We start from the raw sequence: 25,784 nt of genomic DNA on the forward strand, positions 1-25,784 counted from the left end.
TGAAAATTAACTCAGACTTTATTGCATGAAATCAAAAAGCTGTTGATCAGCCAGCAAAGAGTTACAAAGCAGAGTTAGAGATTATAATTGTATCTTGGCTGTATGGACAGGAGTTTCCTTTTGGCTCTCACACAATTGAGTGGGTTCAAGCTACACTGCTAATAAATCAGGAACGTCACATGCAGTTCTCTCTCAGCAGCAAGGCACTATGGGAAGTGAGGTCTGTAGGTGTTGTCCATTTGGTAGTTTATTCTCAACACTCCCTTTTTAAAGGGAGGCAGGTATCTGAAATAAGTTCTCCTTAAGGTCACCTGTCTCTATGGGAACCATACACCACACCTAATGCTGGTTAGCTGGAAAATGGAAGGCCACATACTGAGTCCAGGTGAAGCAAATACAGTAGCTTCCTGTTTTGCATGCAAGGTTAGGTTTTTGCCAATAACAGGAAGGGACCTGAGGTACAAACATTCAGTTATACAAGGGTGAAGAACCCAACTAAATACTTAGATAGACAGGAATCAGCTAGTGGCATTCACGACAACACAGAAGTAGAAACATTTAACTTCTCATCTTGGCTGCATGTAGCTATTAAAAATAAAAAGTGGACTGAACCGCAATAGAGTAAAGTGGGTCATATTGATTAGGGCACACCATAAGATACATGTTTTAAAACAGGTTTCAACAGAAAACAAGGTAGTCTCTCCATGTATCTGTGCATTTTTTCCATTTGGGGCATAATAAATATGACCGACTCATTTTACAGGGCCACACTGTTCTCCACATTGTTGGGATTCAAGTAGGTGTATGGCAAGGGCAAAGAGACATTCCTGCCTTGGATTTCAAAATTGTATTTCTTCAGCACATTTTGAGTTTCGTGAATCAGTTCCAGAGGGGTCTTCTCACTGAAGTGATCCTGATAGCCATTTGCAAGCGCGACCTAAGGAGGCAAGAGTTGATGAAATTTTAAATTCATGAACCACTGATATTAATTAACCACTGACTACTGAGGAAATTATTTGAGAGTGTCATGAAATGCTTTAACGTCATATATACATTTTTAAAAACAGTTTCTCGTATACTCACAAAGTCAGTGGACTGTGAGCTCAGAAGGTAGACCGCTGCCATGCCATGGACAGTGGTATTGATGTCAGGGAAGGTCTTCAGCATGGTGCTCTCAGTACACTGCCCCTTAGTGGTGGGAGGTGGTTGTTGCAGAGCGATGGGGAAGTTGGGCATCCAACCGCCAAAATCAAACTGGAATGACAATGGCGAAACAGATCAAACCACAGCTTTTCCAATATAATTCAACAGAAACAAACTAAAATCACATTTTGAAGAACAGCGGAGGATACAGCACACAGGTTGACGTTTCAAAGTTCATTACCTGGCCATTGTTGAGTGCAGCATGTTGGACAGTCACTGTGAAGATCACCATGGTGAGAAACTTGATCAGCTCTGTCATCAAACTGAAAGACTGAGGGATTCCTGCACAGAGGAGACAGTATGCCACTATGATCAGACACCGAATGAACAAATGATCCAGAATATAGTTTGGGAATGAGAAGCATAAGGGAATGGACACGTTTACTATCAGAAATCATTTAAATGTAGTCTATCAAATTGCACCCTTTTCCCTGTATAGTGCACTACTTTTGACCAGAGCCCTATTGCACCCTTTTCCCTGTATAGTGCACTACTTTTGACCAGAGCCCTATTGCACCCTTTTCCCTGTATAGTGCACTAGTTTTGACCAGAGCCCTATGGCACCCTATTCCCTGTATAGTGCACTAGTTTTGACCAGAGAGCTGTTGCCATTTGTGATGCAGAGTGTGTCTTTAAATGAGAAAAGTGTAACCTGTGCTGGTTTCTGCCAGGAACCCATGGAAGAAGATATCCTTGATCCAGTTCTGCAGTTCAGAGTCCTTCTGGACGTCTGAGTCACAGGTGTAGTAGTGACCAATCATTTTCTGAACAAACCTATACAAAATATCAGGCATTAGCCAAAACACAATGACAACATGGCAAAAGAGCAATGATGCATTTTAGAAAACCAGGTACTAAGAGAAGTGTTTTTCAGTTTTGTTTTGGTGAAGACATTGTTGAGCTTACTAGCAAATATAAATATTTGGGTCTTTTTTTATTGATGAACATATGACCTTTCTATACGGAACATCAGCCCTGGCCGACTCAGCAAGTAGAGCTCTTGGAGTTATAGGAACAACAAAAACTCATAGATGTTGGTTATGTTACGTATTCCAAACTGTATCAGATATGCATGTGTCCTGTTCTGGACTATTCAGCAGGAGTGTGAGGTGCTAAGAGGTATTTTAAAAACAAACATGTCCATAACAGAGCAGAACGTCACTTTTTAGGTGTCCACAAGTTTGCACCCATACTTGCAATAACTGGGGACATGGGCTGGAAACCCTGTGAGGTGAGATGGAAGGCGTGTATGACAATAACTGGGGACATGGGCTGGAAACCCTGTGAGGTGAGATGGAAGGCGTGTATGACAATAACTGGGGACATGGGCTGGAAACCCTGTGAGGTGAGATGGAAGGCGTGAATGGTGAGACTTTGGAATAGACTGTTGGATATGCCAACCGCCAGAATAGCTAGTAACGTTTTTCAGTGGAATCTATCCATAGGGGAGCCTGGGCAACCGAAATGGACAACCTTTTTCAACAGTCTGACTGAACATCTGTACGAAAACCAAATTAAGTGAGACAGATGATTAAAAAACAACTGCTGATGCAATATGGAAAAAATGGGTGGAGAAGATTAATTATAAACCCAAATTGAGAACCTTGTTTGATTAAAGGTGAATTTGTGTGTGAGTGATATTATGTATGACCTACCTAAAAGCAAGAGATCACTATGTGTACTGGTAAGATCAGGGATATTGACTCTGCGTATTTAAACAAGTTGGTATTGTGGTGAAATAGAAGAGGAAACACTATGTAACTATTGTGACCTCGAAGAAATAGAGAATAAAACGAGGGGGGGGGGGGGGCAGTAGAGTTTAGTAGAATAGAGTTGCAAAATGCAGTTGCATGAGTTTATAATGCACAAATCAAATCATTCTGCTTATGGAGGTTTACAGAATTTCTTTATGCAGATCTGGGCTTTTTTTGCACCATGAAAATCTATAGGCCTGTACAAACATTACCTGTGGACAATGTCCCACAGCCTGAGTCCATCTTCCCTGTAGAAGAAGTTGGGGATTGACTCCAGACCACGTGCTGTGATGTCCTCCGGCATACAGAGGGAGCTGTAGGTCAATGAGGCCATCGCATTCTTCAGGAACTCCATCATCCCTGTACCTCCTATACTGGCATTCTTCAAGATGGGTTAAAGGGATTAGTTTAGGGCAGACAGAGCAAAAACTGTAGTGTGTCTGGGGACTCGCGATGAGCATTTATAAAATCGCAGATAAAGTAAACTCAGAGGTAAACATTACATCACGGCCCACTTTCCTGGGATTTAGATTTTTACGGGCTCCCGGGCACTCTACAGCATCCTGATCATTTTTTGATATGTTCGAAAAAGTACTAATCTAGTGTCAGACATTAAGATACTAATAACTACCGTAAAACTTTCATTTCACAAGTTTAAGGCCCAGACATGAAAATGGGTTTAGAATATTTGAGGAAATTATTGAGGATTAAGGAGGGAAATGAGAATGGACCAGAGGAAGCTAAAGGCTGCAGATGAAGTATCTGGAGAGATTGACCATAGGTTTGGCTTGGAGTCTCAGGTAGACATCAGTCAGGCCATTGGGGATAGGAATTGCCTTCCCCACAGAAGCCTAATAAGAGAACTCCAAGTGAGTCGGACCCTGGAGGAGAAGTGAGCTGTTCTGGACTGCAGGTGCTGAATGGTTGACGATATAGCTGAGGTAGTACAAGATGCCCATGAGTGAGCCAACAGACCCAATGAGCAACGGTGGTAATTCCCTTCAAGGAAGGAAATATGGAGGAACCAGGCGATATACCAGGCGGGTACGATATGATGCGTGAGGTAGATGGTGTCCATGAAATGAGGCATAGACTGGAGGACTGTGCCAGATTTAATGCAGGTTCTGAGAGATGAGAAAGTTGTGGGCTGTCCTGTTGTTGATGTCAGAAGAGATGTAGTAATGATAGGCTTGAGAGAACCAAGGAGTTGTACGGTGTTGTCTTAGATGCCATGGAAAAGGCTCCAATGCAGAAGGATTGTCCGGAGAATGGGTCAGCAGGATAGTCGGACAGGGATAGTATCAGTCTCAGATGGGAATGGAACCAGAATCTGTGATGAATAGTGTATCGGATGGAGAGGCATTTTGAGATTGAGCTGCAGGAAGCAGAAGGGCGGTTCGATGGTAGACGGCAGCCAGAACAGGTTCCAAACTGATTGGTTTTGCTGTTTTTGATGAGTTTGATGGTGAAGTCTTTGTTGAGGATGGTTACATCTGACAAGGGTTGTAGATAACAGATGATGTAAACTCTGAACATTGCAGGAATCCCAAAAGAAACCTTGATTCTAGTGTGGAAGAAACTGATGTAGATGTAACCAGACCACAGTGTTTGGATGCAGGCAGAAAGGATGTCTAAGGTGATGGGCTGGTGGACTTGTGCGTTGAGGCCCTTGAGAAGGTAGACTTGCGGGTGACAGGAACACGAAGACCCATTAAGCAACTTGAGAAAGTGGCCGGATCCCGACCAGGTATGTCTGCATGGAGAGGTGTGACAATGGCAGGTAATAGATGGTATGGAAACATCTCCAGGCTGTCCAGTAAGAGGACAGTGTCCTTGGTGCAATGGCAGATAGGATGGAGTGGCTGGGAGATTAGGAGAAGGTTCACGGGAAAGTCATCATGGCTTAAGGAGGGATTAGGGTTGGTATGGCTTCTCAATACGAGGAAAAGCACCTGCATCTCTGAAATTGGAGGCGGGACAGAGAATCAGCAAAGGAGTTACATTGACCGGGTATATGTGCAGCTCTGAGAAGGAACTAATGGGTGACGGATGGCCAGGTTAGATGTCTTAAGAAACTCATGAGAGGGAGGTAGTCAGAACGGCCCTTGTTAATGAGATGTACTTCTCTCTGGAGGAACGAATGGTCGAAGGGCCATACCGAAGGTTGTCAGAATGGATGAGTATGGCCCTTCGACCATTCGTTCCTCCATAGAGAAGCAGCTATGACAATTAGGTACAACTCAAGAGGGGCAGAGGGGGCTGCAGGAAAGAAAGCAATCATCAAACGATCGATGAAGGGTGGCAATTCCGAGGGGACTGATGCGGTAGGTGGAGAATAGCGGGGAAGAAAAGGGGCCAATCATAAACCCCTGCTTCACCTCCTTGACCAAGAGGGAGAAAACTGGCTTGTCAAGCGCAGAACAGAGGTTGGAGCAGAAGTGAGGGGACCATAAAAATATTTCAGGCCATCAAGAAAATAAATATTGGACAAAGGATGGGTCAGGGGGAAAGTCCAAGGCCGCAGCCATGGCGGTGAAGTTGATGGGCTGGTGAGGTTGGCTAACAGTCATTTATCAGTAGAGGAGTGGGATTGAGGGCAGGATTTTAGAGTCCCACTACAGAATGTGTACGAGCTTGCATGACGAAGTGCTGCAGCCGTAGTTATTGAAATTGTTGCAGATTATGCGACCGGAGAAGAGCACAGGACGACCACATTGGTCCTTCCTCCCACAAGACACGGCAAACGCATAATATCGTCTAGCAGGAGGAAGAAGGTAGGGCGGAACAGCGAGCAGAGGCAGGGCAAATGACACTTCAGGGGCGACTGAGCAGAAAGAGAGCATGGTGGCAGGGTGGGATGGGCAACCACAGAGGTGGCAGGCGAAGGATACTTTGCCAGCAAATATGCAACAGTATGTCATGATGTTACACTGAAGGAGCCTGGAAGCAAAGGCTTCCGAGAACCGGCAATGGAAGTCGTAAAAGGTTGCACCACCTTTTACGACTTTTTACGGTGGTGATTGGTAGTCATCCAACTCTTGAGAAGGATGGGCTGAGCAGATGGCGTCTCTGTAATGGGAGAAAGCCAAGCAAAACTCTGGGACAGAGAACCTGGAGTGGTGAGGGTCAGTGGAGCTCAGGGGCACCTGGAAGAGGTCGCGGTTGATAATGTGGGGTAAGGCCTATGCGGGAGAGGAAGTGAGGAGAGAGGCACGATTAACACCTACACCTTGTAGTATCTTCTGGCAGAGAGGGGAAGAGACTGCAGGTTGATTGAAGATCAAAGCGTTGGGTGGAGAATGAGCCGGGGTGGCCATAGAGAGAAACTGGTGGGCCAGAGAACACACAGAGAGAGATGAAAGGCACGGGGGATGTTGAACTCCGGCGTGCAGGGCGGTGGGGAGAAAGACCTAGAGGCCAGACATGGCATTGCAGTTATTTTAAGGCCTGAAACAGTGATAGGGCACTGAAACAATGGACGGCAGCCATCTGGTTAAAGATGGTGTGTCCTCTAGAAATTGGTCTGAAAACACATCGGAATCTGAGGCAGTGAGCTCAAACTCCATGGTAAACGAAATAAGGACGCTAACTTAATTAATTAGAACTACGATAAAACGAGGCTTATCACGTTCAGTGTCTTGCATGCGACGCAAATTAGAGAGGATGAATGACTGTTAGGTCAGATTTAAGTAAGGTGGTAGTGGTGATTAAGGAGAGTGAGAACAGGTGTTGAGGTTGAATAGCAGTTAGTAGCAGATGGAGCTTGTTTGAGGAGTTATGTTCAAGGCAGCTAGTGTTGCCAACAGTAGTTGAGGCTGATTGGCAATGGTTAGCTGCTGGTGCTTGTTGAATTGGCAGGGAGCTGCGTTCAAGGCAGCTAGTTAAGTGTTAAAGTCTGGTCCTTTCTCACACATTTTTGTTATTCATTAACACCAATCTCTTATAAACGGCCGGGCATCATTTCATATTTGAACAAATAACACACAAGTGTAATTGGGCTTTGCATGACATATTTTGCCAGTCTGGTCTGGTGGAATCTAACAGCATCTTTATGTCATGCTGAATGATTGATTCCTTCCAAGCCAAAACGCAACTCTGTCTATAGCTAGTTTTCCATCCACTTGTCGAAAGATTTTCAAGCGAATGTTCAAATATTCACCTAAAAAATATGTGCATTTTAACTACTAGGAGTGTTTCTGTCAAACTGGCTTGATTTCCATCAAAGCTGGGCTTGATGACCTAGTACACATAAAACAGTACATGTGTTCATGTACTGAGTAAAAAAAACAGAAGTTCAATGTGTTTCCATCACATTTTCAACTCTATGGTTTTGTCACAAAAACTGTTGAGATAAATAGCAAACCTCGTCTTGGCGCATGCTCTCTAGTCTAGATAACAGTTTGCTGATAAAGTGGGGAGGGTAGGATACATGATGAGATATGGATAAGAGCAAGATCATTTTTACTTGAAAATAAGTATTGGCAGCCGTGCACCGATCATCATGTCATCAGCCTACAAATAATACCCTCGATATTTATTGAAGATTCGCATCAAACTCATCACCGTGCACTTAACCAAAATGCCTAATTCATCATAATTGATTTAATCTGTAGTCTAATAAACTCTTCATGCTTTTCCACGCTGTGGTGGGAACACAACATATCATTGCATGTTTACATCAACATGATAGTCATTTATATCAATATTTGAGCATAAAAGCCTTTCCACAGCAATTGTGGCATAATCTATTTCACTGACAAAATGATCCACCCTTGTCTAGCGTATTTTGTTTTGTCAATACTAGGATGCTTTCCTGAAAAATGTGCTATTTCCTTTAGGCCTGTCAGGAGTTTTTATATGCGTCATCTAATTCAGTGTTTTCTAACAGTGATCAGTGTTGTAAACATCAAACAGGGTTATCGATTACAGAACATGTTAATGACTGATTCCAGGGCTTCTCCGTGGTTGAAGCCAAAAAATGACAGGCTATTAATTACATGTTTATGGCTGAGAGGTTCACATAAATGTGTCCCAACAATGCAAACCTGACAGAGTTCAGCCCGATGATAGAATCACTCTACTGAGGTATGTGTTGCTAGGTGTACATCTCATAAAGATAACCAGCTCATTGCGATTTGGCTTGACTGATTCGTCAAATGTGAGAGGTACCCCAATGTTAAGATTGTATAATCGTATAGTCTTCAGAAGGCCGATCTTGTTTTAGGTTTCGCTTTTTAAGCCAATAGTGGCGAACCAGGGGTGAGATAATGTTGCATTGACTAGATGGTGTCTAATACTTGTGAGATTTGTTAATTAATTGTTTGGCGAGCTACTCATGTGGTCTGCGAGCTATTGGTATCTCGCGATCGACCTGTAGGAGACCCCTGTGCTAACTGATACAATCAGTTTCCGCTAGCATTGTGACATTCCATAAGTATTAGCGCATTATAGATCATAACACAATAAGAATGGAATAGGCAGTACCTCTGTGACCTCTGTGATTCTCTGATATGAGGGCCTGTCTAGCTAGAGTGTTGATTTGCAGAGTGTAGCGGGAGTGAGAGATCAGGAGCTATGGAGAAAGATGGAACAATCGTACATGAAATTCACACCTAAAAATGCTATGTATTGTAGTATCCTACAACCTACTGCAATTTTCAATTTAAAAAAAAATACATTCTTTAAGTTTCTCTTGAATTATCATGTTAAACATATTCAGTTGATTGGAAAATAACTTACAACAGATATTGTTTAATAACAGTTGAAAACATGCACAGCATCTACCTTGTAGATGGGATGCACCATTGGTAGGTTACGCAGTGTCGACATGGCAAACACCTCAGCCAGCAGGTGAGTCCTCAGCAGGTGAAAGTTCAGCTCGTGTTCCGCGAAGTCAGCGCTCCTCACAAAGATCTTGGCCAGGAGCCAGTCATACTCAGAGTCAGTAGGAAGGAAGATGGGGTTGTCTTCTCCAGGATCCTGCTTCAGCTGTGAAAGGAAATGCAAAACACAATCATAGCTTGTTTCATTAATTGAGTATGTGTATATTATTACTATAATTAATTTAAAGACAGAGTACCAGTCAAAAGTTTGGACACACCTATTCATTCAAGGCTTTTTCTTTATTTTACTATTTTCTACATTGTAAAATAGTAGTGAAGACATCGAAACTATAAAATAACACATGGAATTATGTTATAAAGGGAATTTAAATGTTTGTGCTTTTCGTACAACTAATTTCTTTGTTCTATTCATGTGCTATTCTATAAACCAATTTCTGTGTTCATGCAATGGCTGACTGTACAAATCCTCACTCTCAGCAGCTGCAATTTGTCCAGACAGTGTTTTGAGAACAAACAAAATATATCTGTTTCAAGGTCTCAGCTTAGAGAGAATGAAGCCTCGTGAGGTCACATGTTATGAACCAGTATTGGTCTGTCACATGTTATGAACCAGTATTGGTCTGTCACATGAATTAAACTAAATGGTAATGATGAATTAATTATGCTAAATCATGCAAATATAACTTGTCTGTGTATTGCTGTATATACGTAAGACAACTGCTGGGTCAGCACAGGCAGAGCTCCTGATTGACATGTGTACAACGGTGCATTGAGATGGGGTCGAACCTCTCTAGCGCGCTGACAAACAATGATTTATTTAATATTAATTTCGAGTGTCCCTGTGAAAGAATTTCCACAACAATGTAGTAACCAAAAAAGTGTTAAACAAATCAAAATATATTTCAGATTCTTCAAAGTAGCCATTGTCTCTTCAGACAAAAGAAATCTGTCCTTTGTCTGAAGAGTAAATATTAGATTTTTGTTTCCAACCTCCGTGTCTTTGTGAGACGCAGAGTAGGTGAACGAATGTTCTGTGCATGTGTGGTTCCCACCGTGAAGCATGGAGGAGGTGTAATTGTGTGGGGGTGCTTTGCTGGTGACACTGTCAGTAATTTATTTAGAATTCAAGGCACACTTAACCAGCATGGCTGCCACAACATTCTGCAGTGATACGCCATCCCATCTGGTTTGCTCTTATTGGGACTATGACCCAAAACATGGCCCAAAACACACCTCCAGGCTGTGTAAGGGCTATATGACCAAGACGGCGAGTGATGAAGTGCTGCATCAGATGATCTGGCCTCCACAATCACCCGACCTCAACCAATTGAGATGGTTTGGGATGAGTTGGACCTCAGAGTGAAGGAAAAGCAGCAAACAAGTGCTCAGCATATGTGGGAACTCCTTCAAGACGGTTGGAAAAGCATTCCTCATGAAGCTGGTTGAGAGGATGCCAAGAGTGTGCAAAGCTGTCATCAAGGCAAAGAGTGACTACTTTGAAGAATCTAAAATATATAGAATTTTGATTTGTTGAACACTTTTTGGTTACTACATGATTCCATATGTGTAATTTCATAGTTTTGATGTCTTCTCTATCATTCTACAATGTAGAAAATAGTACAAATATAGAAAATACCCTTGAATGAGTAGGTGTCCAAACTTTTGACAGGTACTGGACATAAGTTTAATTGTTTAAAGAAAACTTTGTTTTGAGTGTTGTCTGTATAACATGAATCAAATTCTTAACTCTTTAGTTTTAGGCTAACAGTATATGCTGTTACGTAATTTCTGGGCAATATTTCTCTCCATTTAGGGGATCCCTTTTGGTTCAAGAGCATCCCCAGTGGCAAATGTTCTGTTAAGCTTCTTCAATGTATAGTTCGGAACTCTACATTTTGCTTCATGTGAGATGTACCTGGATTGCGATGGGCATGAGCTTATTGTCTGTCATGTAGAGCAAGCAGAGAGGAGCAGCCAAGAAGTGCTGTTTCCCGTTGATCACGTTTGCAGTCACTCCATGGAGGCGCTTGTAGTCAACCAGAAAGATGTTGCCTTTCTGTTTAGGTTAGGACATTAATGAGTAAGGAAGACGTCAACACCATACCAAAGAATACATGCAACTTACTCAGGAGGAAACCAATAGAGCTATAACAGAACGATGAGTGACAACAGACAGACTATTTTGACAGACCTGAATTTCCGCTGCAAGGCTTTTTCCAAAAAGGGAAGCCTTCACCATGTCTTCTGTGACGGGGAAGTTCTTTGGAAGCTTGGAGCAGCGATGGATCATCATGGGGTTGAGGCCGTTCAGAAGCTGGTACCCGAAAAACTCATCCTCCTTCCAGTTCTTTTCGACATAGTCTAATAGATAACAAAAGTATCAAATAATGAGATGCTAATGGTTCCAGTAAACCATTTGAATCCATGACTTATTCAAGACAGACACTACTGACCAGACCTTACCATAAACATCAGTCTTGTGGCAATTGAAGACACGACTGAGTTCATCTAGGCTCTTCCATTGTTCCTTGTTGGTGGACAGTCCTGCTAGATTCAACTCCACCAATCTGCCGGGACAGAGAAGGAAATTAACTTCAACATGCAAAAGATTTAGTTGGATGGTGCAGTTGGTTAGAGATTGGTTTTAACACTACCAGTGTCCCCCAGGTGTCTGTGTTGGGTCCCTTACTCTTCATTCTCCCCCTTGGGTGGTTGATTCATGCACAGGCCACATATATTGAATATGTGTCGATCGCGATTTGATAAATGTCTGCTCTTTGGGTTAAATGTGTTCCTATAGTCCTGTGTGGCCAGTTGGTAGACTATGGCTACAATGATAATGGGTTTGATTCCTGCTGGGGCCACCAATATGAAAAATATATGCACCCACTTTAAGTTGCTTTGGCTAAAAGTGTCTGCTATATGGCATATATTAATGTATTATATTTATATAAGAAATAAACATACCATAAATATCAAATAAAATTTGATTTGTCACATGCGCCGAATACAACAAGTGTAGACCGTACTGTGATATTCTTACAAGCCCTTAACCAACAGGTCAGTTCAAGAAGAGTTAAGTAAATATTTACTAAATAAACTAAAGTAAAAAATAAGTAACACAATAACGAGGCTATATACAGGGGTTACCGGTACTGAGTCAATGTGCGGGGGTACAGGTTAGTTAAGGCAATTTGTACATGTAGGTAGGGGTGAAGTGACTATGCATAGATAATAAACAGTGAGTAGCAGCAGTGTACAAAACAAATTGGTGGAGGGGGGTCAATGTAAATAGTTGATTAATTGTTCAGCAGTCTTATGGGTTAGGGGTAGAAGCTATTATTGAGCCTTTTGGTCCTAGACTTGGCGCTCCGATACCGCTTGCCGTGTGTTAGCAGAGAAAACAGTCTATGACTTGGGTGACTGGAGTCTCTGCCAACTTTATGGGCTTTCCTCTGACATCGCCTATTATATAGGTCCTGGATGGCAGGAAGCTTGGCCGCAGTGATGTACTGGGCCGTACGCACTACCCTCTGGTACGCCTTACGGTCAAGATGCCGAACAGTTAACATACCAGGCGGTGATTCAAATGGTCAGGATGCTCTCGATTGTGCAGCTGTAGAACCTTTTGAGGATCTGGGGACCCATGCCAAACCTTTACAGTCTCCTGAGGGGAAAAAGGTTTTGTCGTGATATCTTCACAACTGTCTTGGTGTGTTTGGACCATGATAGTTTGTTGGGGATGTGGACACCAAGGAACTTGAAACTCGACCCGCTCCCCCACTACAGCCCAGTCGATGTTAATGGGGGCCTGTTCAGCTCGCCTTTTACTGTTGTCCACGATCAGCTCCTTTGTCTTGCTCACATTGAGGGAGAGGTTGTTCTCCTAGCACCACACTGCCAGTTCTCTGACCTCCACCCTATAGGCTGTCTCATCATTGTCGGTGATCAGGACTACAGCTGTTGTGTCATCTGCAATCTTAATGATGGTGTTGGAGTCGTGTTTGGCCACGCAGTCGTGGGTGAACAGGGTGTACAGGAGGGGACTAAGTACACACCCCTGAGAGGCCCTAGTGTCAAGTTTCAGCGTGGCAGACGTGTTGTTACCTACTCTTACCACCTGGGGGCGGCCCGTCAGGAAGTCCAGGATCCCTTTGCAGAGGGAGGTGTTTAGTCCCAGAGTCCTTAGCTTAGTGATGAGCTTCGTAGGCACTATGGTGTTGAACGCTGAGCTGTAGTCAATGAACAGCATTCTCACGTAGGTGTTCCTTTTGTCCAGGTGGGAAAGGGCAGTGTGGATTGAGATTGCGTCATCTGTGGATCTGTTGGGGCGGTATGCGAATTGGAGTGGGTCTAGGGTATCCGGGAGAATGCTGTTGATGTGAGCTATGACCAGCCATTCAAAGCACTTTATGGCTACCGACATGAGTGCTACGAGGCGGTAATCATTTAGGCAGGTTACCTTTGCTTCCTTGCTCACAGGGACTATGGTGGTCTGCATGAAACATGTAGGTATTACAGACTCGGTCAGGGCATCTGTAATAACATATACTGAACAAAAATATAAACGCAATATGTAACAATTTCAAAGATTTTACTGAGTTACAGTTCACATACGGAAATCAGTCAATTGAAATGCATAAATTAGGCCCTAATAAATGGATTTTACATGACTGGGAATACAGATATGCATCTGTGGTCACAGATACCTTACAAAAAAGTTAAGGGCATGTATCAGAAAACCAGTCAGTGTCGGGTGTGACCACCATTTGCCTCAGGCAGTACGACACATCTCCATCGTTGATCACACTATTGATCATTGCCTGTGGAATGTTGTCCCACTCCTCTTCAATGGTTGTGCAAAGTTATTGGATATTTGATGGGAACTGGAACACGTTGTCGTACATGTCGATCCAAAGCATCCAAAATATGTTCAATGTGACATGTCTGGTGAGTATGCAGGCCATGGAAGAACTGGGACATTTTCAGCTTCCTGGAATTGTGTACAAATCCTAGCGAAATGGGGCTATTCATTATCATGCTGAAAAGTTAGGTGATGGTGGTGGATAAATGGCACGACAATGGGCCTCAGGCTCTCGTCACTGCATTCAAATTGGCATCGATAAAATGCAATTGTGTTCGTTGTTCGTAGCTTATGCCTGCTCATACCATAACCCCACCGCCACCATGGGGCACACTGTTTACAACGCTGACATCAGCCAACCACTCGCCCACACAATGCCATACACACAGTCTGCCATCTGCACGGTACAGTTGAAACCGGGATTAATTTGCAAAGCAAAGAGCACACTTCTCAAGCGTGCCAGAGGCCATCGAAGGTGAGCATTTGCCCACTGAAGACGGTTATGACGTCAAACTGCTGTCAGGTTGAGACCCTGGTGAGGATGTAGAGCACACAGATGAGCTTTCCTGAGATGGTTTCTGACAGTTTGTGCAGAAATTCTTCGGTTGTGCAAACCCATAGTTTCATAATTTGTCCGTGTGGCTGTTCTCTGATGATACCGCAGGTGAAGAAGCCGGATGTGGAGTTCCTCAGCTGGTGTGGTTACACGTGGTCTGTGGTTGTGAAGCCAGTTGGACATACTGACATATTCTCTAAAACAACTTTGGAGGCGGTTTATGGTAGAGAAATTAACATTAAATTCTCTGGCAACAGCTCTGGTGGACATTCTTGCAGCCAGCATGCCAATTGCATGCTTCCTCAAAACTTCAGTCATCTGTGGCATTGTGTTTTGTGACAAACTGCACATTTTAGAGTGGCCTTTTATTGTCCTCAGCACAAGGTGCACCTGTGTAATGATCATGCTGTTTAATCAGCTACTTGATATGCCACAACTATCAGGTGGATGGATTATCTTGGCAAAAGAGAAATACTCACTAACAAGGATGTAAAGAAATTTCTCCACAAAATCTGAGAGAAATAAGCTTTTTTGAGAATATGGAACATTTCTGGAATCTTTTATTTCAGCTCATGAAACATGGGACCAACACTTTACATGTTGTTTATATTTCTGTTCAGTGTGTATAACCTATATAACATTTCTGCTAAATGTCTTAATGGCTTGTTAGATATACCATTTTAGATCTGATTTGCATAGCTAAAAATATAAATAATTTAGGCAACCCTAGCCTGAGGTGTCATTCTTGGCATCGTTGCCATATTCCACGCTTCACACTCCTGGCTGCCAAATTCCCCTCATCTCAGGATCTTGCAATTACCTAAACAGGTCTAGGAGAATCATATGTCATTTAAAAGGAAATGTTTTCACAGGTATGTTGGGGACATGCCAACATAGATTTTGACAGATCGAATACATTTCCTGGTGTTGCCTCATGGTTCTCAACCTAGGTTCCATGTAACCCTGGGGGTTCTTGGCCTGTACTTGGGAAGATTCATAAGAAAATCAGCCTAAAGCTGAAATTCACACAAAAGGGGTACTTCAGGTGTACTCCACAAAGAGCTATATGTGATTGGAGTACAGTAAGCAAAAGAAGGTTGGGAACCAGTGATATAACTTACGCTTCGGCTGCTGTGAACTTGAACTCCAAGTCCTTGGTGAAAGAGAAGCGGACCTCAGCTGGGAGATCAGAAGCCCTGTCAACTTTCATTATTTCGGGTAGACCCTCTGCATATATACTCCAGCTGAAGGGAACAGACATGGTAAATCAAGACGGGATACACAGCCTGTCATTCACTATTACACAACACACTATCATACCAGACCTGGGTTGATTATTTTTTAAGTGCAAACCCCACCCACCTGCTACTCCAGGCAGGCTAAACTAAATGCTCAAAGTATTTCAAAGATTTACAATTGTATTTGAACCCAGGCCTAAACCATGCAAAAAGGAGAGGGCTTAAATAAAAATGACACGCTTATCCAGAGCAATTAGGGTTAAGTGCCTTTCTCAAGGGCATATCAACAGATTGTTCAACTAGTCAGCTCAGGGATCCAAACCAGCAACCTTTTGGTTACTGGCTTAGCGCTCTTAACATGTTGGCCACCGGCTGCTTATATTACAATCGCACACCAATTTATCTGTGTGTAAGAGTTATGTTTTTATTTGGATTTGTTTAAAGTTGTTATTGTATCTTTACAAATTAGTAATGTTTCCACAAATCTCACCGGTACACCTCACAGCGACTCTGCAGCTCCTTCTTTCTCTCCTCTATGGCCTCTGGGCAGGTCTCATTGAATATCAGCTTACCTTACGTACAAAAGACCAGAAATGTTGATCATTTTCATGTTTTTATGGATTGGTCAACATCTTAAGAAATCCACTATATACACTACTGTTCAAAAGTTTGGGGTCACTTAGAAATGTCCTTGTTTTCCATGAAAATATACATGAAATTAGTTGCAAAATGAATGGCAAATATAGTCAAGACATTGACAAGACTATAAATAATGATTTTTTTATTGAAATAATAATTGTCCTTCAAACTTTGCTTTCAAAGTTTTAGACATTCCCTTAAAAATCATCCATTTCCAGCTACAATAGTCATTTACAACATTAATAATGTCTACACTGTATTTCTGATCAATTTGATATTATTTTAATGGACAATTGATTTTCTTTTCTTTCAAAAACAAGGATATTTCTAAGTGACCCCAAGCGTTTGAACGGTAGTGTATATCAACCATTATTCCATAAATATAGCCCCTTTCACACACATTTCAAAATAAACTATAACTACCCAGACTATTTGCAATGAACCCCTCTTTATTCTTATTAATACATTCACATACGCTGCTGCTATTCTCTGGTCATTATCTATGCACTTTACACCTAACCTTCATGGACATAGTACTTAAATGACCTTGACAACCTGTACCCCTGCACATTGACTCGGTTACCGGTACCCCTTGTTCAGTGGTTTGCGAAAGAATTCACCCCCTTGGCATTTTTCCTATTTTGTTGCCCTACAACCATTCGATTTACACAACATACCTACCACTTTGAAGATGCAAAATGTTGCAGCAATTACAGCTGCAAGTCTCCTGGGGTATGTCTCCATAAGCTTGGTACATCTAGCCACTGGGATTTTTGCCCATTCTTCAAGGCAAAACTGCTCCAGTGCCTTCAAGTTGGATGAGTTCCGCTGGTGTACAGCAATGTTTAAGTCATACCACAGATTCTCAATTGGATTGAGATCTGGGATTTGACTAGGCCATTCCAATACATTTACATGTTTCCTCTTATACCACTCGGGTGTTGCTTTAGCAGTATGCTTAGAGTCATTGTCCTGTTGGAAGGTGAAACCCCGTCCCAGTCTCAAATCTCTGGAAGACTGAAACCGGTTTCCCTCAAGAATTTCCCTGTATTTAGTGCCATCCATCATTCCTTCAATTCTGACCAGTTTCCCAGTCCCTGGCGATGAAAAACATCCCCACAGCATAATGCTACCCCCACCATGCTTCACTGTGTTCTTAGGATGGTGTTCTCAGTGTGATGAGAGGTGTTGGGTTTGCGCCAGACATAGCGTTTTCCTTGATGGCCAAAAAGCTCAATTTTAATAACTTCTTTGGAATAGGGGGCAATATTTTCACATCCGGATGAAAAGCGTGTCCAAAGTAAACGGCCTGCTACTCAGACCCAGAAGCTAAGATATGCATATCATTAGTAGATTTGGATAGAAAACACTGAAGTTTCTAAAACTGTTTGAACCATGTCTGTGAGTATAACAGAACTTATTTGGCAGGCAAAACCCAGAGGACAAAGGGTTCATATTTTTTTTGTTGAGGTCACTCTCTTTTCAATGGGTTTTCATTGGGAATCCAGATTTCTAATCGACTTTCCTGCAGTTCCTATCGCTTCCACTGGATATCAACAGTCTTTAGAAATTGGTTGAGGTTTTTCCTTTGAGAAATGAAGAAGTAACACTGTTCAGAACGAGGCTCGAGTCTAGTGTACGCTTTGTTAGAGGCGCTCCACTTTGCTATCCTCAGATAATAGCATTGTTTGCTTTCGCAGAAAAGCCTTTTTGAAATCTGACATGTTGGCTGGATTCACAACAAGTGTAGCTTTAATTTGGTATCTTACATGTGTGATTTCATGAAAGTTAGATTTTTATAGTAATTTATTTGAATTTGGAGCTCTGCATTTTCTGTGGCTTTTGGCCATGTGGGACGCTAGTGTCCCACATATCCCAGAGAGGTTCATCTGACCATATTACATTTTTCCATATGTTTGGAGAGTCTCCCACATGCCTTTTGGCGAACACCAAACGTGTTTGCTTATTTTTTTCTTTAAGCAATGGCTTTTTTTCTGGCCACTCTTCCGTAAAGCCCAGCTCCTTGGAGTGTATGGCTTAAAGTGGTCCTCAGGAGAGATATTGCAATCTCTGCTGTGGAGCTTTGCAGCTCCTTCAGGGTTATCTTTGGTCTCTTTGATTAATGCCCTCCTTGCTTGGTCTGTGAGTTTTGGTGGGCGGCCCTCTCTTGGCAGGTTTGTTGTTTTGCCATATTCCTTCCATTTTTTAATAATGGATTTAAATGGTGCCCCGTGGGATGTTCAACGTTCCTGATATTTTTTTATACTTCTCCACAACTTTGTCCCTGACCTGTTGTTTAGAGAGCTCCTTGGTCTTCATGGTGCCGCTTGCTTGGTGGTGCCCCTTGCTTAGTGGTGTTGCAGACTCTGGGGCCTTTCAGAACAGGTGTATATATACTGAGATCATGTGACAGATCATGTGACACTTAAATAAAGTCCACCTGTGTGCAATCTAACTAATTATGTGACTTCTGAAGGTAATTGGTTGCACCAGATCTTATTTAGGAGCTTCATCACAAAGGGGGTGAATATGTATGCACGCACCACTTTTCCATTTTTTTTTTTTTTGAATCTTTGAAACATGTTATTTTTTTTCATTTAATTTATGTATGTCCATTATATGAAATCCGAATAAAAATCTATTTAAATTACAGGTTGTAATGCAACAATATAGGAAAAACGCCAAGGGGGATGAATAGTTTTGCAAGGCACTGTATATAGCCTTGTTATTATATTGTGTTATAGTTTATTTAGCAAATATTAACTTTTTTCTAAAACTCTGCTTTGTTGGTTAAGGGCTTGTAAGTAAGCATTTCACGGTAAGGTCTAAACCTGTTGTAATCGGCACGTGACAAATAAAATTAGATTTAAACTACAAATGACATTCAGCTAGCTGACCTGTAGCTATGTGTCTTGGGCACAGCAGTTATATCCAAAACTAAACCTACACAATGATGTATACTGTATACCAACATACTGACCAGTGGCCTCTCTGAACACCAGACGCTCATAGCCTGAGATCCAGCGGTAACAGGGGAAGCTGGCCGTGTTGCCCTCTGGTGTGGTCACCACTACTTTAGAGCAGAACCAGTCATCGTTGATGTAGGCGAGCAGGGCATACGGCTCTGTGTCCAGCACTACAAACTCCAGAGGGCCCAGGGAGGAGGGACAGGACACATTGTGCTCAATCATCTACAGAGAGATAGATGACGTGTTAAAATGATCCCAGCAAACAAACAACGTTCTCTAAACGTCGACTAAGTTGAGACTGCTGGTTTTGATATTTTTCGAATCCCAGAATGGAGATTGTATTTGGCATTCGCAACACCCAGATGGATTGTGGTATAATACAACTTTTTTGTGAACTTACCGATCCTTGGCTGGCGGTGTTAGGGATGTACACGCGTTCACTTTCTCCCTTTGTGCCGACCAGTTTGACGTAAACACTGTTCAATGTGCCGGCAAGCAGCATTTCTCCAGTAAACACTTTCACTGTGTACTTCACCATGATGATTCTACAAGACAAATAATCGTACACATACAGCGAGACAACGTATTAGACATACAGCATTACAACTTAACTAGAACCACCTCAATGGAACCACATAAGACGATCAAGTGCAACCAAATGTTTGCCACAGTAAATATTCGTAGTCTTTCTCAAGATGAAGATGTACCATACAACTTTTTCCACATTTTGTTGTGTTACAGCCTGAATTTAAAAGGGATTAAATTGAGATTGTGTCACTGGCCCATAATGTCAAAGTGGCATTATGTTTTAGAAATTATTACAAATGAATTCAAATGTAAAATCTGAAATGTCTTGACTCAAATTTATATTCAACACCTTTTTTAGGGCAAGCCTAAACAAGTTCAAGAGTACAAATGTGCTTAACAAGTCACATTATAAGTGACATGGACTCACTGTGGGTGTGTAATAATAGTATTTAACATGATTTTTGAGTGACGACCTCATCTATGTACCCCACACATACAGATAATTTTAAGGTCACTCAGTCGAGCAGTGAATTTCAAACCCAGAATAACCACAAAGACCAGGGAGGTTTTCAATGCCTCGCAAAGAGGTGCACCTATTGGTAGATGGGTAAAAAAAAGTTGACATTGAATATCCCTTTGAGCATGGTGATGTTATTAATTACACTGTGTCAATACACCCAGTCACCACACTGAAAAAAAACAGGACAAGGTGGGCTGTCAGATTTATGAAAACGTGCGATTTACTCAAACATGTTTTGTTTCTCCTCTCAATGTGACTTCATTGCTTGCAATCAACGCAACACGAAGATTGGTGCTTTCATGCAGTTTAACAGTTTTCCCATGACTGCCTCCCGGTGACATACATACTTATTGAAATGGATGTGGAGTTCTTTTTAGCACTTGAACAGTGTTACTTTATATTATGGGTGTCCATTTATCAATACATTAAACGTATGTGCATATGAGTGGATGCATGCATAAATCAATAGATAAAACATTTCATAATGAAAAAACATATATCATTTCATGAACAAAATGTGTATTTATAGGTCCATGATGTTTGCCAACCACATTTGTGCTGCTTTGTCTACCCATTCAAAAGCTATACAGTGTTTGTGAGTACTCTTACAGGTTGTTTGTTCGGTTGCTCCCAATTTCAGTCTTTAGGTCTTGTGATTTTTCTGCTCTCTTTTTTTTCCCCACTGTTGTGTGAATGTGGAAATGTAAGGGGTGTTCAGAATTGGTGTCAAGTAGGTTCCAACTTTTGCATCATTACAAGTTAAAGCACCCACATTACGGCCGTACTGTCCGTTACCTATGTACATACATTGACTGTCCATGCTCATTTAAGACCTGGAATGCCTTAATTGTGCACCAAAGTCATGTCCACTCAACAGAGGTTACTACAAATCTGACTGAGAAGTGTTCCTTCACTGTATGTGGAGGATGGAAAACCAGTTTGAAATACAAACTGGCAAACTATTGCGCTCGCCTGAGAAGACTGGGATGTCCAGGGGTGACGACAAACTCCTTGAAGCACAAACCTGCAGGGAAGTCAAGTGCAGCCTATGGAGTTAAAAAGCCAAAGAGAGCAGAAGTGAACTTTAACCCCACATATCCCTCAAGAGAAACAGAAGAGAGCCTCGAGGACATGTGGAAAGCTCTGCTGTCCCATGTGAAGAAAAGGAAAAACAGAGAGACAGTGAAGTTCAAAAATGGAGAAGACATTTGCATACCGGAGACATGAAGTTGTCTGTGATGCACCCATGGCAGAGGACTTCATGGCAAGATGGCCTGTGCTCTTCAAAGTCATTGTGGTAAGTTACCCAACAGTAAGACAAGCATGGCTATGTTATCTGGGATTTGTTGGTGAAGGTAGAATATTATTTTCCTTCAGCGTGCCACATAAGAGAGCATTAATCAGAGTTATCACCATTTGTGCCGACTGCCTAGTTATTTCTCTCCCTATAGAGAAACCTCATTTGCTGCATGTGTGATCATCGCCAGTCTATTTTCCTTTCTGCTTTTAAAAGAAAATCTATTTTGTTTAACTACCATTTTCAGGTCAATGCTGAGTTTAAGAGAATCACCACAACCCCACTCCAGTCCACATGTCTTTCTCAACGTGATATACAGTCTGATGACCTGCTGAGGTCGTTCCAAAGGAGGAGGAGGACAGCTGGGCAGAAGACTCATATCAAGCGTGGCACCTATTGCTGATGTAAGAATTCCTTATGCTTCAAAATACATATTCATGTGGTTCTACACCAAAATATGATTTAAAAACTAGACATAAATCAAATAATCCTTCTGTTTTGTTAGAATAGCAACATAGATGTGAGACGAGAGTGCGTCAGAAAGGAAGCGTGAGTGTATATGGGTGAAGACCCAGAAAGCATTGTACGTGGTATGTTCTTTTTTTATTATTTCACCATTATTTAACCAGGTAGGCCAGTGGAGAACAAGTTCTCATTTACAATGGCGACCTGGCCAAGATAAAGCAAAGCAGTGCGACAAAAACATAGTTACACATAAACAAACGTAGTCAATAACACAATGTTATTGTGTGTTAATAATAGATTGAAGCGTTTAATTTTTCTTTCTCTTCCTGTTCCGTGTCACCATCATATTCTATCACTAGCTATTTTGTTACTGTCATCTCCTCTGTCTTCCATCTTATTTCAATAGCATCGGTTAGATGCACTTTTTAAAAATCAGAATTGTATGATTCAGATTAGACTCCACGTCTTTTTTGTTGTTGCATGGATGCTGAATACAGTGATCAAATTGGCTGTGTCTCAAATGTAATCTGAATAGAATGGAAATCTTGTTTAGAACCACTTCATTTTAGCCTTGTAATAGGCGGTGTTAAAATATTAGCAGCAGTTCTTGATTTAGTTGACACTGAAAAGGACTCGTCTTGATTTATTTCTGTCTGTATCATACTCGTGCTTAATGAGCTATACTTTTTTTTGCAATCTAGAGTCCATAACTGTAAATACTTCATTGATGAATGATTCATTTTGTATGATTGACAAATGCTGCCTTCGTGTCTTGTTCAGGGCATGGATGAAGAGTCCACCAAGGCAGCCATTGAGGAAACTACTGTGGGGGGGGGGGGGGGGGGGGGGGGGGGGATCTACATTATCGAAGCATGCCGCGAGTGAGGAACCAGAGGACGCTGGGATTGTCCTTGAAGGCATCAAGGTGCTGCAGGATCTGGGCAACGTAGCATTTGCTGTTCGGCCTGATGTATGCCATGAACCTCAGTTACCCTACTGAGCTCCGCCACACCTTTCAAGTCTTTCAGAAGGTTTGTATGGGACTGAATAGGAACAAACTTTCGAACAAAGCGGTTGCATTTAAAAACAGGCTCTTTCAGTGAGATGTTTTGTTGTGTGTTTCAGACTGTATGTTTGACTTATGTTGAACTTGTTCACAAACACCCACAGAATGTGCATGTACAAAGATGGAGCTATTGTGATTTTGTATATATGCCCTTAGTTTTCTGCTTATGGAAAAGTTCAGCTTCACTTTGTAATAACTTTTATTCAAAAGAACTAACATGAACAAAAATGTACACATGCCTACCTCATTCTTTGTCTGTAACTCCTTATGAAAAATAACTACCTAATTTTGTAACAAAATGCATTAGAGAGAGTACCCAATCATTGTTAGGCAACTTTTTTTATACAGCCATATAGCCTACAGCACTGTGATTTAGACCTGTGCAATTCATTGAACACTGAATGTCAGTGAATTTACATGTCGTTCCAAAGAGCTGAACCGTTACAAAAAAATACAGTATAATTTTAACGCATGCATTTTGCCTTTGTCGCTGATGCAAATGGTCTCTTGCTCCTTGGTTACACATCTTTAGCATGTACTTTATGTTTCCCTATTAATTTGTATGAATACAAACACTAAGGTAGAAAATGGCAGCATTTAATCTTGTGCTTACATTAATAATGATGTAGAACCTTGTCCATAATACAGAGTAATGTCATCAATAAAATAATGTTGGTTATTAAGTAGTCATCAGGTTTAGGGAACATGATCAAATCCATTTGAAGCTACACATTTAATTCAAATAAAATTAGCTTTACCAAATCATGTTAAATTGATTTTATTCCATTACAATGCATTTATGCAAATTATTATATTTGCTTCACAAAAAGAACATTTTGTGTTTAACATGTTTCATTCATGTGGAACCGATGTACACATTTGAATTAAGTAATGTCAAAGCACAATTATATATATTTTTTTCAGTGTACCAAGATGCAGGTATCCTTCCTAACTCAGTTGCCGGAGAGGAAGGAAACCACTCAGGGATTTCACCATGGGGACAATGGTGACTTTAAAACTGTTACCGTTCATCAAAGGCTGAGGATGGAGGAACAGCAACATTGTAGTTACTCCACAATACTAACCTAATTGACAGAGTGAAAATAAGGAAGCCTGTACAGAATAAATATTCCAAAACATGCATCCTGTTATCCAACTAGGCACTACAGTAATATTGCAATATTCACTTTCACTTATTCACTTTTTCAGTATTATGTTTGGGGCAAATCCAAGACAACACATTACTCTTCATATTTTCACTTTATCAATGGTCTTGACTAGCCTATTTGATTACATTGGGCAGAACAAAAATAAAACAGCCTTCATTGAGAGGAGGGGAGGCAACGTTTGGTTTTTAATTAAATAAAACGATAATGTGGAAAAAGCATTAGTCTTTGATGTTTCTTAAAATTAAGTATACAGGCACCAAAAGCTCATCTCGTTCCATACACATATGGGCAATGTGCTTCACGGCTGTATAACCTGCGTTTCCGCTGCCATAATTCATGCCATGACCAACTGCGTTACCACTAAAAGCAGCTTTTTTTGGTCTTAAATATCCCTACCAGCTCTGCCTGAAATTAGCACTGAATCATATTTAAGGACACACATCAAATATGTCCACCCCTCCCATCTGAGCCCTGATGTTAGACAGGTAAATTGCTAGCTAGCCAACTTAAATGCTTGCTAGCTAGCCAACTTTGGCTAACACAGTCACGTCAAACAGTGCAGCCAGAATAACAACAAAGTAGCTTCATATGCATTTGTTCAAGCTGTTTTCTAGTGATTTATTTGTTATACATCCATAACAATCAGCTAATGATGTGCCATTTCGCATGGCATAGAACATTTGCTCTTTCGCCTGGCCACTGTTCTTAAGAGGTTGCTAACTACACAGCTAACACAATCACTTCAAACTGAAGCTGGAAGGACAGCAGACTAGCTGCATTTTGTGTTTTTCTATTGATTTCTTTGTATATATGCATAAAAATCATGCGGATTCAGGATTTCCACTGGCTGAGAAAAGCTGCCCGCCTGTCTGTCTTGTCCCGACATTCATTACCATAGGACAACTGGAGATCGATATTTGCAACAGTGAAATTCAGAGACAGACAGCAAGGTTACTACAAATCTCCGCTGTTGAAAACCAAAATGTTAGTCTAAAAGAAATAGGACAATGTCTAGATGCTTTTTACAGTGTAGATCTAGTATATACATTGCCTGGCTGAGCTGATGGATTGTGGATTGCGCAGTCAGATGGAACAGTGTAAATTCCAACATCAGATTTAGCCGGTGACTTGTGGAATAGACACCAGCTGGAACGCAGTTTTATCAAATGAGCATCCAGGATTAGACCCACACGTTGTATAAAATAAATGGTATATTCAATTGAGAGACTGATGACCAATCATTTTGTTTAGCTATTGTGTCAGAATAAGGCCAAACAATTATCCAAAATAATTGTTATCTTAGTATTTTTGGTTTTCTAAAGCCATATGGATGACAATCAGTACAGTATACTTTATACAAAGATCCACAAATATTAGGTACATGTTTGAAATTAGAGTCAACACTTATTGCAATATAAAGTTTAAAGTTTAAAAGTCGTATGTACGGGATACGCATGGTATACACGTCCAACAAAATGCTTACTTGCAGGTTCCTTTTGACAATGTGAAACATTATATTCAACAGCAAAGTCAAATGAGAAAAGGCCATGGAATCCATCTATTGCATGTCAAATAATACAGAACGTTATGAATATGAGCTTTCTTACCCCGATAAGATGCAGTAATTCAGCAATGAGAAATCGTTCCCCTGTACTCAGCACCTCAGACGTCAT

At 41.4% G+C, this 25,784-nt stretch overlaps 1 protein-coding gene across 1 annotated transcript; it reads right to left on the reverse strand.

Moving 5' to 3' along the window:
• On the reverse strand, positions 1-25,784 carry LOC118941429 (hydroperoxide isomerase ALOXE3-like). The gene is made up of 15 exons (XM_090210273.1): positions 25,720-25,784; positions 19,467-19,629; positions 19,078-19,288; positions 15,949-16,030; positions 15,342-15,464; positions 11,264-11,367; positions 10,992-11,161; positions 10,716-10,856; positions 8,742-8,945; positions 8,454-8,529; positions 3,170-3,350; positions 1,856-1,977; positions 1,385-1,485; positions 1,084-1,254; positions 1-937 (listed from the first exon to the last, which is right to left on the reverse strand). The coding sequence occupies exons 1-15, from the start codon at positions 25,782-25,784 to the stop codon at positions 758-760; spliced, it is 2,094 nt and encodes a 697-aa protein (XP_090066399.1). The 3' UTR covers positions 1-757.

The sequence above is a fragment of the Oncorhynchus mykiss genome, chromosome 19 (genome assembly GCF_057628025.1).
Source record: "Oncorhynchus mykiss isolate SJ-2025 chromosome 19, ASM5762802v1, whole genome shotgun sequence".
In the NCBI taxonomy this organism is placed as follows: Eukaryota; Metazoa; Chordata; class Actinopteri; order Salmoniformes; family Salmonidae; genus Oncorhynchus; species Oncorhynchus mykiss.